The sequence below is a fragment of the Cucurbita pepo genome, chromosome 14, assembly GCF_057944985.1.
Source record: "Cucurbita pepo subsp. pepo isolate OVF chromosome 14, ASM5794498v1, whole genome shotgun sequence".
Classification (NCBI taxonomy): Eukaryota; Viridiplantae; Streptophyta; class Magnoliopsida; order Cucurbitales; family Cucurbitaceae; genus Cucurbita; species Cucurbita pepo.
The window spans coordinates 5,369,708-5,384,699 of NC_141811.1; the positions used below are offsets into that span (position 1 = coordinate 5,369,708).

The 14,992-nt window shown below is 33.9% G+C and overlaps 2 protein-coding genes across 4 annotated transcripts; both read right to left on the reverse strand.

Moving 5' to 3' along the window:
- Nucleotides 1–4,503: 4,503 nt before the first annotated feature.
- On the reverse strand, nt 4,504–8,596 carry LOC111810017 (putative protein phosphatase 2C 80). Of its 3 annotated transcripts, XM_023696551.2 has the most exons (6): nt 8,359–8,596; nt 7,979–8,021; nt 7,221–7,867; nt 6,243–6,567; nt 5,493–5,642; nt 4,504–5,091 (listed from the first exon to the last, which is right to left on the reverse strand). In XM_023696551.2, the coding sequence occupies exons 3-6, from the start codon at nt 7,808–7,810 to the stop codon at nt 4,759–4,761; spliced, it is 1,398 nt and encodes a 465-aa protein (XP_023552319.2). In that variant the 5' UTR covers nt 7,811–7,867; nt 7,979–8,021; nt 8,359–8,596; the 3' UTR covers nt 4,504–4,758. The 3 variants fall into 3 exon arrangements, with proteins under 3 accessions (XP_023552319.2, XP_023552317.2, XP_023552318.2); XM_023696549.2 differs by lacking the exon at nt 7,979–8,021 and having other exon boundaries at nt 7,221–7,978; XM_023696550.2 differs by having other exon boundaries at nt 7,221–8,021.
- Nucleotides 8,597–9,479: 883 nt separating this feature from the next.
- On the reverse strand, nt 9,480–11,736 carry LOC111810584 (zinc finger protein ENHYDROUS). Its single transcript, XM_023697313.2, has 4 exons — nt 11,175–11,736; nt 10,694–11,090; nt 10,343–10,590; nt 9,480–10,059 (listed from the first exon to the last, which is right to left on the reverse strand). The coding sequence occupies exons 1-4, from the start codon at nt 11,284–11,286 to the stop codon at nt 9,614–9,616; spliced, it is 1,203 nt and encodes a 400-aa protein (XP_023553081.2). The 5' UTR covers nt 11,287–11,736; the 3' UTR covers nt 9,480–9,613.
- Nucleotides 11,737–14,992: the final 3,256 nt, after the last annotated feature.

Sequence of the window (14,992 nt, forward strand, 5' to 3'; positions counted from 1 at the left end):
CATAGGATAATTTAGTCTAAAATTAAACTTTTAATTTTTTTATAAATATAATTTTATATGTAAGAAATTTAGGTAGGTGTGAACGTAAATGTTGGTGACCCGAACAATCCGAATAGAGTTCACAATCTAATTCAGCACTATTTTTTCGGGTTGGGTTGTGGGTTGTTCTTTTTTTTTTTTTAATTATTTAAAAAACTCTACTTATCCACCGTACATGTTATATTAATAATTAAAATCTCATAAGCTCAAATATTAAATATTTACACGTCACAATTCATGACTAACATCAATTACAAGCGTTAAGGGTTGAGTCGGGTTGAGTTGTAACCCTCCTCAACCCAAAATATGTCAAATTGCAAACCAAACCAAATTTTTAGTTTTTAAAAAATTCAATCCAACCTAAATCGAAAAGGTATAACCCAAACCTAACATTTATGGTATAGATTGATTAATTCGAGCTGGTCGAGTTATCGGATCATAACACCTCTAAATACAGGCAAATTGTAACTCAAATGTAGTTCTATCGTGAATTCAAAACACAATAAAGTTAGTTTTAAAAAAAAAAATTACAGTTTAAATTAAAAAAAAAAATGAATAATAAAGAATCAATATAATTATCTTAATTTTTAGAAATGGTTGTTTCTAAGAAATAAATAGAAAATACTTGAAGAAAGTTTGTAAAGATTATTTTAGTAAAAAAAGAGAGAATAAATTCCTAAAATTATCGAAGATAAGTTCGACATTTTAAGGGTCCATTGGCAGATAATAACTATATCACGTAACATCAACACGCAACCTAATGTTTTCTGATACATTATTATAAGTAACAAAATTCTCACTTCATTGCTTCCGGTGAGTATTAGCACTAAAATTAGTCTTATTATCAGCTCTAATTATCAAGTTAGAAACATTCTAAAACTAAGATATTTTATTGGGAGTAAGTCAAATACAAATAGTTTCTACTGGGAAAATTATTGATGTTCAACTAAGATTTATACGGCATAAAACTTACTAGTCAAAACTGGCTTGAGGTGCTCCGTCTCTGTAACCCTTATTACTAACGAGTTTAGAAAGCTCTTGAAGATTCGACCCACGAGATCCCTGGATGTTGTAGGCATTGGAGGGACTAAAAAATATCATTTAACACCTCGTGATCGTGGTATTAAATGAGTAATTGTCATAATCTACTTTCATGATAACATGACATGCAGAGTCATAAATATGCATGAAATCTCGTAACTGACTTACTAATGTATGTAATACGTGCATGCATGGACATCACATTCATCATAATTTTTGTTTTTTTTTCTCTAATTTATTTCAAAAACTATAAGATATTTTTTTATTAAATCTTAATTAAAACATATGTTATGGATCGAGGTAAAAAGTTTGAACTTTCTTACTCCACCTTTTTCACACTCAATAAAAAAATAGTTACGTACAAAAATAACCAACGTTAAATATTAATAAATTAAAAATATATGAAAAGAACCAACGTGGTTTTGCTTATATAAATTTTTTAAAATAAACACTTTTTCTATTGAGCACCTTTGACAAAAAAAAAAAAAAAAAAAAAAAAAAAAAAAAAAAAAAAAAAAAAAAAAAAAAAATCTAATTAAAAAATGTGTTTAGGGTTAAGTTGAATTAGTGACTTGAGCAACTCGATTAAAGTTTACCACCCAATCAACCTCTGTTTTTGGGTTGAGTTTTCCGGTCATTGTTGTTCTTCTTTTTAATTATTTAAAGATCCTACTTATCCACAAAACATATTATATTAATAAATAAAATATCATAAAGTTTAAATATTAAATATTTATAAGTCACAACACATTATCAATATTGGTTACAAATGTCAAATATTCTTAATCTTCATAATAATAGTACGGTAGGATTGAGTTGAGCTGTAACTCTATTTTCAGATTGGTTTGGTTAACGTGATCAAAAAGATGTCAATTCGCGAACTGACTCGAATTTTTTGTTTTTCAAATATTCAACTCGAACCCAAACCGAAAAAAAATCTAATTCATGGGTTGAATAGTCTAGGTTGGTCGAGTTCTCGAATCATATGAACACTCCTGATCTCAGTTAATTCTTGTCAAATCCTCCAATTTAGGTGATCATTTCAATGGCTAAATTAACAAAATTGCATTCATGCAAATACTATTTTCTCCTTGGTTGAGTAAAAATCGACCTGTAGAAATGTGAGATCCCACGTCGGTTGGAGGGGGAACTAAATATTCATTATGAGGATGATCGGAATAGGACAATATCTGGTAGCAGCGGGCTGAGCTATTACATAATGATATCAGAGCCAGTCAGTGAACAGTATGTGGCATGATCGGAATAGGACTAGAGCCTAAAAATTACTTTGGGTCAAAACAAACAATATCTATTAGAAATTACTTTGGGTCGAAGAAACCGAACGAAAATGAAAAGCAGCACAACTCTTAGCATTACTACAGCTATTTCAATCGATATGTAAAGATGAATTCGATATAACTTTTTGAGAAGGATGGAAGGTGCTTTAAGACTAATTAAAAGCACTTTTTTCATTTATTTTTATAATATATTTAAGATTTAAAAATTTCAAAAAAAAAAAAAAAAAACTTATACATTACTTTCAATTAAATAATATGTATTTTAAATAAAATAAAATAAATGTTTCACCAAAGTCATCTCAAGTTCACTCTAATTAATTAATTACATATTTAAATCAACAAATATATTAAACATAATTACTATTGTAACTGAATTGGTGATTAATTATTTTTAATATATATATATATATATATATATATATATATATATATATATATATATATTTAATTACTTCCTTTACAACTGTAATTAATTTATATTTTTTTAAAAGTCATATGCTCAGTTTTTCTTCTTAAAAAAACTAATCAAATTTATTTAAAAAGACATTTGATTTGGTGTAATATTCTTTCTTTTTTATTTATTTATTTATTTATTTATATATTATATAATTTACCATTTCAAATGGCCCCTAAAATTAAACCTTTATTTCCATGAGACATGATTGACGGGGAAAACCAGTAGAGATAACTTTTGAAATTAAAAAGTATTTAAGCCACACAATAATCAAATACATATTTTATTTTTATAAAAAAGGTTACTAAAATAATAATAAATACATAAATATAATGCTACAAAATTAAATTATAATTTTGTCTGAATTTTTGTGTATATTGGACAAATTTTAGTTGATTTAGTATAATGTGATTATTTGACAAACCATTAGAAAAAAGAAAAAAAAACAAAATAAAATTTTTAATGGAAGTTTGTTATCTTATCTTTAAAAAAAATTAATTAAATTTAATATGAAGTGACCTAAATAAAGCGATTTGGATTACAAACGTGATTTAATATATTGTTTTTTAAAAAGTATATTTGTACTGAATTATTTGGCCTTATCTAGTAGCCCACCGAGGGTTGTTGGGAGACGGGGAGTGGAGTTCCACAGTGGATTTATAAGGAATATTATCTCTATTGGTATGAGACTTTTTGGGAAAGCAAAAGCAAATCTACGAGACTTTATACTTAAAGTATACTATATCATACCATTGTAAAGGTTCGTGATTCTTAACACCATCATTTGTATGTAATATCAGGTTAAATTAGCTACAGTTTGTCCACCGTTTAATTAACTTAATTCAAGTTTTAGGACGTAATTAACGTTTTTTTTTTAACGCATCATCATTGAATTAAGTCATTTACGTGTTAAGTCAATCCATAGGTATATTGAAATTGGTCGGTGGATCTATTTACACCTAGCTTAGCATAATACTCGTTTTCGTCAACGATCTCTTTTTTTTTTTTTTTTTTTTAATTAATTCAAATTATTCCTTCTGCATATCTATATGGTTACTTTTTCCTGTTTGACAAGTTGAAATGAGACATTCTGGGATTGAGTGAAGGTATTTGATTTGTTTTTCTTTTTGGGGTTTTTGGTACCCACTTGTATAACTGACAGCCCCAATTGACACCCTCCACTTGCTACAACAATTTCTTTCCATACACAACAAATGGTAGATGGTCTCTACTCGACTCAACTTTTGTAGATCCACTTCGATGGTCTCTACTCGACTCAACTTTTGTAGATCCACTTCTCTTCTCCTTCACCTCGAATTCCTTTCGATCCTTTTGATTGTGCTCTTAAACAGGATGGAAGGATAGGAGATCCTGTGTGACCATTAAAATCGTCGATGTCACAAATAGAAATAAAAAAAACCAGGGGTAGGGTCGACGATCACTAATCCTATGAGTATCAATATAACTCATAAGTAATTTATATGTTTTTGGTTCCTTAATGTTTGAGGATCAAATTTCTATACCACACATTTGTTGTACTAAAAAAAAGCTGGACTTCGAATAACATCAAGCTGAAATGACAAAAAAACCGACCAAAATAAGATCATAAAGACAAACGATCGGGCAAAAAGTTGAAGGATACCATGGTGAGAACTCATTGTCCTTGAAGACTAAAACGAATAATAGATAGGACAGGATATTATTATCACATCAAAAAACAATGACTTAATCGAGTCTGTTCACTAGAAGCAAGAACATGAAGAGATTGCAGAAATCAGTGGACTGCTTCTGCTGTTTTCGTTACTCGAAAATCTCGAGTAATATCTATCGTTTGCCTAAATGCTGTTCCTAAAACAGGAGACGATGTGATAGGAGTTTGGAAACGCCGGGACCAAAGATTTTCAATCCTCATAATCACCATTGACACTAAAATACACTTGAATCAGGCTCAAGTGTAGAAACAGGAGTATCTGTGGAACTTGTTATATACGACACAACAACAGTGATATCATCCAGCTTACCACCATAGTAGCGATAACCAGCCTCTTGAGCAGCAGCAGAAAACGGGGTCTGCCGGTTCCTATCCAGGGCTCTTTTGCGTGCCAAAGCAGCTATATTTTGTGCAGTTACTCCGGGTTCCAACCCAGCTCTAACTGCATTAACTACAACAGCTGAAATCTCATTGCTGTATAGGTTGTCGAATAATCCATCCGTTCCAGCAACTATAATATCCCCCGGTGTGACGGGTATCATGAAAACCTGACCAGAAGGATCAAAGAAAAGATTCTTCAGTGCGTTACATAAACAGAGATAATGTATACCATCATTTAACCAAGGGGAAATAGTGGTCCATACGTCTATAATATCACAATTTTATTGCTCAAGGACTTCATGCCATTTTGAGTTTGAAAATTAGTAATATTGTTCAAAATGGGATAAACTGTTGGATCTAACGGTCTGTTCACATTCGTAATGAATTTCCATGACTCGGCCCCTCGCCTGGTCGCAGGAAGATGAGGATTATTTTACCTTTTTAAAGACTAAGTATAAGATAATCTCAGTTTAAAGTATCCTAGAACCTCCATCCCTCCTAAAGATATTGATGTTTTAAGCAACATAAAAGTGCAGAAAAAGAGAACTCAACAAAAAATTTAACAGACCTCTCCGGAGCTCGGTAAATCAGCACCATTGCCGCTCTCCAACTGATAAGGAAAATTGAAGCCATACTGCTGAGCGGGAGATCTGAAAATAGTGCTTCCATCTCTTATAACTATGAATCCACTATCCCCCAGATTAATAGCATGGAGTCCCTGTAGAGATATTAAAACAAAACTTTTCATTAATACATCTATTATAGTTCTTCATTGCATGTAAACCACGTATAGCTGTTCATGTTTCGGGGCCATCTGGGATTTAAAGTATAACACTAATTTTTTTTTATAAAAAACAAAAGAATGAAATAGGTGGAGTACTTCTGAAACTACAAAATTAAAGTGTAAACAAATTTCACTAAAAATATACTATGATAATTCCATCGTCCAAGAGAGTAAGAAGAGTTAACTTGAGTAATCCTAAGCATCAAGGCACAACAAAGGAGATACCTTCAAAATTGGATGATAGCATACTTTTGGTTTGCTAATTTTACACAAATTTGCAGTTAGAAGATATGGGATAAATCATGTCATTGACACACACAATTTATATGACTTCAAGTTGAATGAGGACATACTTCTGGAGTGACATTTATACACAATTTCATTTCACAGCATTAAGTAATTTATAGGCCAAAAGTAAAGCAAATTAATTTCAAACTTGGAAAGCGATCTTATGATAAATTCCTTGACCACATAATATTAGAAAGCATGGGACACGAATACCTTGGAAGTTATGGAACTTGCAGTAAAGGTTACCTTTTCAGAAAGAGAAATGATGCAGGCTGTTGAAGAACCCTTAGCTGTAGTGTCTGAGTGAGCTTTCTCTAACACCTTGGCAGGGTCAACAGAGTCTCCAGGCTGCTCCTGTATTGCACTTATTGAATTTGACATAAGTTCACGAGCAAACTCCCCAGCATCAATACCAACATCAGCCCAACCACCTACACCATCCGCAACACCAACCACGTGTTCATCCACACAAATAAAATGAGCATCCTCTCCTCCTGTCTCTTCTTTCGCTGGATGGGGAAGATAGCATGATCCTGAAAGCAGCTTCAAAGTTCTTTCACCTAATAAACCTCTAGAGATCAAAACAAGTCGTGTCAAGGTACATTAGTGTGGAAGATCAAATGGCTTCATAAGTAAAGGTTTACTATGCAGGACACAGGAGAAAGAATGATAACGAGATGGAAGAGGAAAAACAAAAGAAGAAAGAAGAAAACTCAACACCAATATCAATAATAGTCAAGAACAAAAAAAGTAGCACGTAAATAGGCAAAATCCTTTTTGTCACAGAATTGTTAGTTTCTTAAGACAATATTCAACTTTTGTTTAAAAAATGCTAATGAACTTAAAAGTAAATTTTAATCAGACAAAACAAGAAAATAAATTCCAATGACGACAATATAACATAAGATAGATAATGACGTAGTACAGAGGGGATACATGAACATGGGCTCAACAAACACTCTCAAGTATGCAATTCAACCATGGCTCATTAGGAGTAACGCTCTCCAGCATAAGACAGTAATTATCAGGGTATAGAACCATGACTAAGTCCACTGATGCATCAGAAAATGATATTACCAAGATAGTCCAAAGGATTTCAACATTACTAGCTAAATAGTCCTACTCGAACTATGACTACTAGATTGAAAGAAGATATACCAATATACAACTAAAAGGTCTTATAATATACATTAATCAAACTAAGAACAAAAATAGAAGACATACTTGCTTGACAAAATGGTTGAATTTGTGAACGGTTCATCACTAGAATTGCTGTCAAAAGCTGGAGAATTAGCAGTCCCAGCAACATAGCATGCATAAGATAAGGCATGAAGATTGGTTAACCCAACTTGCAGAAAGCAGGTGCCTTTCACATGCATTACATCAATTGAACTGCTCCGAGCGATTCGACAATTATTGGATGCTTGTTTCCTTCTCAAACTCATACGAGCATTCTGAAAATTCCTATGATTTCTATGGTTGAACACTCCCACAGGTGTTGCAAGCTCTAAAGCATTTCCACGGTTTGTGATTAAATTTTCAACAGAGACATCTCCAAAAACAGATTTAGCACAATAAGCAGCCATGGATTTTCTTTTGGACTGGAATCTTGGTGAAAAACTAAAGGTGTTTGATATCGCGAACGTGGAATATGGCAAGGAATGAGACAACCCGCAATCCTTGGTCAATAATTCCCCTCGTCCAAGCAGCAAATTGTTTATATAGCACAGACCACTTTGATGTCCAGCAGCTGTGGCTTTCTGAACACCAGAGTATATAATAGTATTAAGCCTCAAAACAGATCCTGTTGGCATCTTAGTCCTTTTTAGAAAATTCCTTTGATTCAGAAACTCTCTCAATCAACGTAGAACCTATAATACCATACAGATTGTAAAGTTTCATCACTCCGAATTCATCTACAACCAACCAAACTAACAAACTCTCAATCTGAGATTCGTCCACAGAATGCAGCTGAAACAAACCTGATTTGGAAAATAGAATCAATTAGTCATACCAAAAGCATACCTGCAACAAGTGAGATGAAGTGAGCTACGCAATATGGTTAATATTTGTAGGTTGACTGAAAAATTAATCCAATGCTAATCAGTATCAGCATCGCCATAAAACAACAACAAGAAATTATCCCTGGTGTAGCATATTATGTTCTTATCTAACGATTGACGCCACAAATTCATCAATTCGCTTGAATATGGTTTATAACAGTAAACAGAAAAACAATCAGAGATTTCAACTGTGACTATCTCCTGGGTATCTCTCGACCACAGCACACAATTTCGAGAAAGTGCATAAATTTACACCATGAAAATAGGAGGGAAAACAATGATCTAAAGAAAAAATGTACCGGTTTACGTAAACAATCGATGAGACAGCGAGTTAATGGTTGAAGTTAATATGAAGTGCGGGGCGAAGATGTAGGAAAATGCATCAACTGGAGGTTAGCAAAATTAGCGCCTAATAAGGAAAATCCGTCGCCTGAGAAGAAAATTCTGCACGTAATTGAACGAGAATAAACCCTAGGAACTCGAAATGGATGACGAGCGCCAATTCAAAACCTCCACCGGTTTTATGTGTAGGGTTCACATATAATTTCGAAAAATGAAATAAAATAAATAAATAAATAAATGCAATTGATGATTTTAAATTTAAATTAATACTTCATTTTCGTGCTCCTAAATTATTTTTTTAAGGCCAACTCGAGATATTTAATAATAATAATAATAATAATTTTGCAAAGGTTTTTTTTTTTTTTTTTAAACACAAATGACAATGATTGCATATTTATTTAGTGGGTGATACTTATGATGATGATTTAGAATTTACTACAATTATATATTTATTATTATAGTAAAGATTGTTTGACGGACACGACTCTCAACCATGGTATGATATCGTCCAGTTTAGATTCATTCCTAGTCGATGTGGGACTTTCATCATCCAACACCTCTCCTCGAACAAAATACGCCTCCCCTTAATCGAGGCTCGACTCCTTGTCTTCTCTTATACCATGTTAGACGAACACGACTCTCCACAATGGTATGATATTGTCCACTTTGAGCATAAGCTCTACCATGTTAATTCCTAGCCGATGTGGGACGTTCATCATATAATACCTCTCATCGAACAAAGTACGCCTCCCCTTAATCGAGGCTCGACTCCTTGTCTTCTGATACCATATTAAACGAACACAACTTTCCACAATGGTATGATATTGTCCACTTTGAACATAAGCTCTACCGTGTTAGACGAACACGACTCTCCACAATGGTATGATGTTGTCAACTTTGAGCATAAGCTCTCACGACTTTGCTTTAGGCTTTCCAAAAGGTCTCACGACAATGGAGATAGTATTTTTTTTATTATAAATCCATGATCATTCTATAAATTAGGGGAGGTGGAAAAAAATTATATAAATTTGAAAATATATAAACTTATTAAAAACTTGAAATGGTAGACTATGAGAGCTTAAATTGAAACCAAGAACAGATAAAATTCAATTCTGTAACAGATCTGATTTCGTAGTTGTTTTACAATCTGACGCCGCATTTGGCCCACCACTGCCACCGGCGCGGCGGAGGGTTGCCTTTTCCGTCCACTAATTATAAACTCCCCTGTTGTGCAGAAGAAGAGGAAGACGACAAACCAAATCCACGAAACACTGATGTGCTGGCCGCTGCAGCAGCACCCATTTGAGCGGCCTTCTGCAGGAGCCCAGTGGCGGACATGGCCGGTGGCGTTGGCGGCACGTATGGGCGACTTTCTTGGATTCCGGCTCCGAAAAGCGACCATTCGCTGTGGTTCGACAGGCATAGAGAAAGTGGTTCAAAAACCAACGGCGGTGTTATTTCGGCCTCCCGATCGGGTCGCGCCATGGCTCGTAATAAGTCGCAAAATCCGGGCTGCTGCGGTGGCTGTAAGCTCAGTGATGCGGCGGATGAAGCAAACAAGCTAGCCAATACTGTCGCGTTGCTGCTGCTGGAGGTGCTAGGTACGGTCGTTTTACCTGGTGCCTCTTCTAGCGGCGGCGGAGGATTTCCCGGCGAGGCTGAAATGGATTAAAAATGGAGTTTTAAACCAAAATGGTCACTGAATTTCTTTTCCAAAATAAAAAATCCCTTTCAATTATGAAAATATTATTTTTAAAAATGTTTTATGAAATTATTTATTATTATCTTTACCATTTATTTCATTTCATGTTAAAATATTTACATTCATTTTTTATCCACTAATTATCATACTAATTAATTTTTTTATTTATTTTAATGAAAAAACTTCAATAGTAAGTAAATTTAAATTAAAATTCATGATTTAAACCTAATTGTATTTACCTTTTTTCTGAATGGACGAGATTGAAGATATCGCTTCAGTGGATGATGGAGGAGCGACTGGGGCGGCGGCGGCGGCGGAAGTGGCGGAAAGAGAAGCAGCAGTAGGCGGCGGAGACGAACAACTCGGTGGCTGAACTTGGGGATCGGACTCCAAATTAGGAATCTCCGCCGTCGCCGGAGACAGAGTTACGGCGGCTTCCTTCGTCAACGCATCACAGAAAGCTCTGTGAGTGATGAAACTATCTCGTCTACAAAAGTACAAAAAAAAGAAAATCGAAATCGAAATTCAAAAGACCCATTAAAGGAATTGACCAAACAAACAAAACCCATAAATTAATTTTGAAATTTGACCTTGAAAACACAGTTTCACAGTCACATCTGTACTCTCTGGTGCCACAAATTTTGGAATGGGCTTTCCAATCCGACTTGACTGCGTATTTCTTGGAGCACCGGTCGCACTTCCACTTCTTCTCGCTGTGTTTCCGGCAGAAATGCTTCTTTATTCCGGTGAGATCGCCGAGGGCTCTCGACGGATGGTGGTGGACGCACGACGGCTCTGGGCAGACATACACTTTCTTTTTCACTTCTTTGCTCGTTCGTTGCCGGAGTTTCCATGGAAGATTATGACCTCGCCGGTGTAGTTGCAGATTCTGATCTCTTTGAAACCCTTTGTTGCAGATTTCACACACAAATCGATTTGTGGCCAAAAGGGTTTCCGGTGACAGAGCAATTACCTCTGCTTCCGGATCTGTTTCACAAAATCATTCAAATTTAAATGGAAAAAAAAAAAAAAAAAAAATCCAAATTTCACGACGAAATTAGCGGTTTTCACCTGGCATTCCTGGTAAATTACGCTTCTTTTTCACGGCGGATTTGGGCGGCGGAGGCTGATTTCCAGTGGAGGAGATACTGGCTTCACCGGAAGTTTCTAAATCCGTCGGCATCTCGAGTATCTGAAACGCCTTTTGCCGGCGGCGGGATTGTTTTTCTAGGTTTTTATCGATCTTTTCTGCCTCATCTACCAGTCAACCTTCTTTATTTCATACCCATAAACTCAAACCCCATTAAAATGAAAGGGGAAAAAAGATCAAATCTAATGGGAGACGGCGGAAGACGAAGGAGCCACTGATACCACGGCGGCCGGAAAACCAGTCTCCGGCGAGTAAACTCAAACTAAATGATCAAAAGGTCTTTGCAAGTTGTAAATGAAATATACCATCTGGGGTTCTCTAAAACTTATCTCCATAAACGTATAACTTATAATACAGAGCAAAACCAGAAGATCAGAGGTAGAAGACGATAAAAATGAAAATAAAAATAAAATAAAATATTAGTTTGTACTGAGAATATGGAGAAAGCTTGATTTGAAGTCCTTTGTGTTGACTTTTGGGTAAAAAAAGACAAAGAGAGAGACCAAATTTTCGAAAAAAACATAATTTAAATGCTAAATTGTCTAATCATAGGATAATGTTTTAATTATATACGGATTAAAAACACATTTTTTACCCTAAAAACTATTTAACTATTAAGTTTATTTTTATAATAATTTAATTTATGTAATAAAAAACAGTGTAACGTGGATCTTAGATCGAAGGAGAACAAATCATTGTTGTGGAAACCTCTCTCTAACAGGGGAAAGGAGATTTCGAAAGAGAGTTTTGAAAGCAAGATTTGAGAAATTGAAACAACAACGACGTACTGCATCTAACTATTGGGTAGGGAGAAGTTGACAACTAATCATATCCCCTATAGTACATTTCGGGGCATTTTAATCCTTACCGGTGTAGACATGATTTTGGTGAACGGTCATACACCCTCATACTGACCCAATATGAAATGGTAAAAACCTATCTAGGATGAAAGCATGTACAAAGGATTTGGAACGGGCATACAACTATAGACAACACGTCATGAATAAGCAAGATCGGGATATCTGTCATGCGGCCATTGACAACACGTCTTGGACATGCACAATCGTGACAAACACGTTTTAAAAACTTTAAACAGAAGCTTGAAAAGGTATAATTAGTAATAAAGTCTAAAAAGAACAATATCGGCTAGATAATATATGTCTATAAAATATGAAAATTAAATTATTTATGGTTGATTGATTAAATTCTTATAAATTAAATATTCCTCAACTATTTTTATATTATAGATTTTAATTTATTTATTTATTTATTTATTTAATAGATTATCAAATCCTACACGTAAATCTACAAAAGGGGAAAAAAAGAAGTTAAAAATGAAATTATTTAACTATAAATACATAATAAAATTTAGGAATTATCTGATAATTTAACCGAATTTAAAATTGTGATGTCGAAAGGTTAGCAAGGGTTATACGACACTGAGTTAGGTCTGAGGAATTACCGCGTAAGTTGCCGGTTGCCGGTACTTGGTTGTCGTTGTCGTTTAGTGCCGTGTCGTATTTTGATTTTGGAATTGTCCAAACGGACAGCTCACCGGTTTGGGACTCTGGACCGGCTGCTTTGCTTTTCTTTAACCTTTAAAAGTCAAACTGCTTTTGTATTGACTTGGGATTTTCGCCTACCCTACTTTTGTATGCACGCCTCTCTACTGTTTCCTGTACACTCGGCTGCATGGGATTGCTACCCCCATTTGAAGTGACTTTGTAATTATTCACTTTTAAAATAATAATAATTGATGTATTATTATTATTCGTTGAATTACATTCATATATTAAAATGTTTAATATTTTTGTTATTTTAAACGTATGTCTATTTTATTTTAATTATGGACTTTTAAATTTTTAAACTTATGAAATTTTTTAATAATGTGGACTCTAAAATGGTATATTTTAAAATTTTATTGTGCTCGACCTTAAGTCATAGAACAAATCAAGTACAGTGAGAGGTACACAGTGTGGAATAATCAAGCACGTGTCCATATAATTTTGCTAGTTTACCACCGCTATAATCAGATCTTAAAACTTTTGTATAAACTGAAATCTATAAACGAGACGTGAACACACTGATTTAAACGAAAATGTCACAGATAAAAGATAGAGGGCGAGTGACTCAAACGAAAAATACTACAAATTCACGCTTAAAGCTGCAACATATAATACTTTAAGTTCACTCGAAACATAAAATTCCTTTGTGTACAACATTTTCCAATTATCTTATGTGAGATCTCATATCGGTTAGAGAGACGAACAAATCATTCTTTATGAGCGTGTGGAAACCTCTCCCTACTAGATGCTTTTTAAAAATGTGAGACTAACGACGATATGTAACGGGCTAAAGTGACAAATATCTGTTAACAGTGAGCTTGGGTTGTTATAAATGGTATCAGATCTGTCATGGGATGGTGCGAGACATCAGTCGAAGTAGGGCTAGATCCTAGACACATTTTAAAAGAGGTTGATGATAATATGTAATGGGCCAAATAGAACAATATCTGCTAGCAGTGGGCTTGGGTTGTTACACCTTTAGATATTGTTATCGTTGGTCTGGTATAAAATAAGTGACGAGATTTAAAGTAAGACTAGTAACGTAATAAATATTAGATGGAACGATGGAACCAACATCTACTAATGGCACATGAGTACCATCATCAGTCACAATTATATAAAAACGAGGCGACAATGAAACGGAGGAGGACAAACGAAGAGACAAATGACGATAAGTCGCCTAAATCCAAAAACCATAAAGAAAAATATATACACGAGTTACAAGACGAAGAAACGCCTTTATTAAATGAGGCCGACATAACTTGAGATGGCATCCACGAGGTACTAGACGAAGAAAACCCTCTACAGAAAAAAACCCGATAAATTGTTGTTTGTAATTTTGAACTAATTTTTTAATGAAATTAAGTAAAAATACGTAAGAAATTAATCATTCATGTTTAGAATCGTAATTAAGTGGATGATTCTATATTTAAACGAGTATCACTTTTTGGGTGTCTTGGGACCCAATGTCTATCGATTGATATCTCCTCCTACACATATATAGCATGAATCAACGTGATTTCTTGTTGATCCTTCCTTTGCTAATATTGGAAAAGGATAAGAAGGCCAAATGCAAAGTGTTCCTTTAATTCAAATGAATTGCATTCAATTTTGAAAACGACACAAAGGGAAAAAGGAAATAATCTTTGATTTTGAGTGTTCTCGACGTGGGTCGGGTCTTGCTTTACTTCTCTTTTTTCCCCTCTCTCGTCCGACCGTTCAGTTCCAGAACCTCATACATGTTTAATGAAAAAACAGACTGGTTCTAACTACCCTTCAGAGCAAACAAAAGATCCTCGAATCATGTTGTATGCATAAACACGCCGTGTTGGAACTTTTTTTATTTTTTATTTTGATTCATATATTTATGAACAATTTGTTTTTAACTGTATAAAGGAAAAACTAACATAAATGTTAAAATTAATTTAATTTCTCGAAGATTTTACCGTTCTTTTTAGTTAAAATTAGTGAGAACGAACTAACGTAAAAAAATCAAAATTATAAAAAATACTTTTTAGTAAATAAAAAAATTAATGCTTATATATTTTTTAAATTTGAAATATATTATATTATGTTTTTAAATTATCTAACTTATATAATTTTAAATTGGGAATGTTTAAATCGTGTCCAATTTAATGTTTACCTAAAATAGTATGTCATAATTTGAAAAAGAT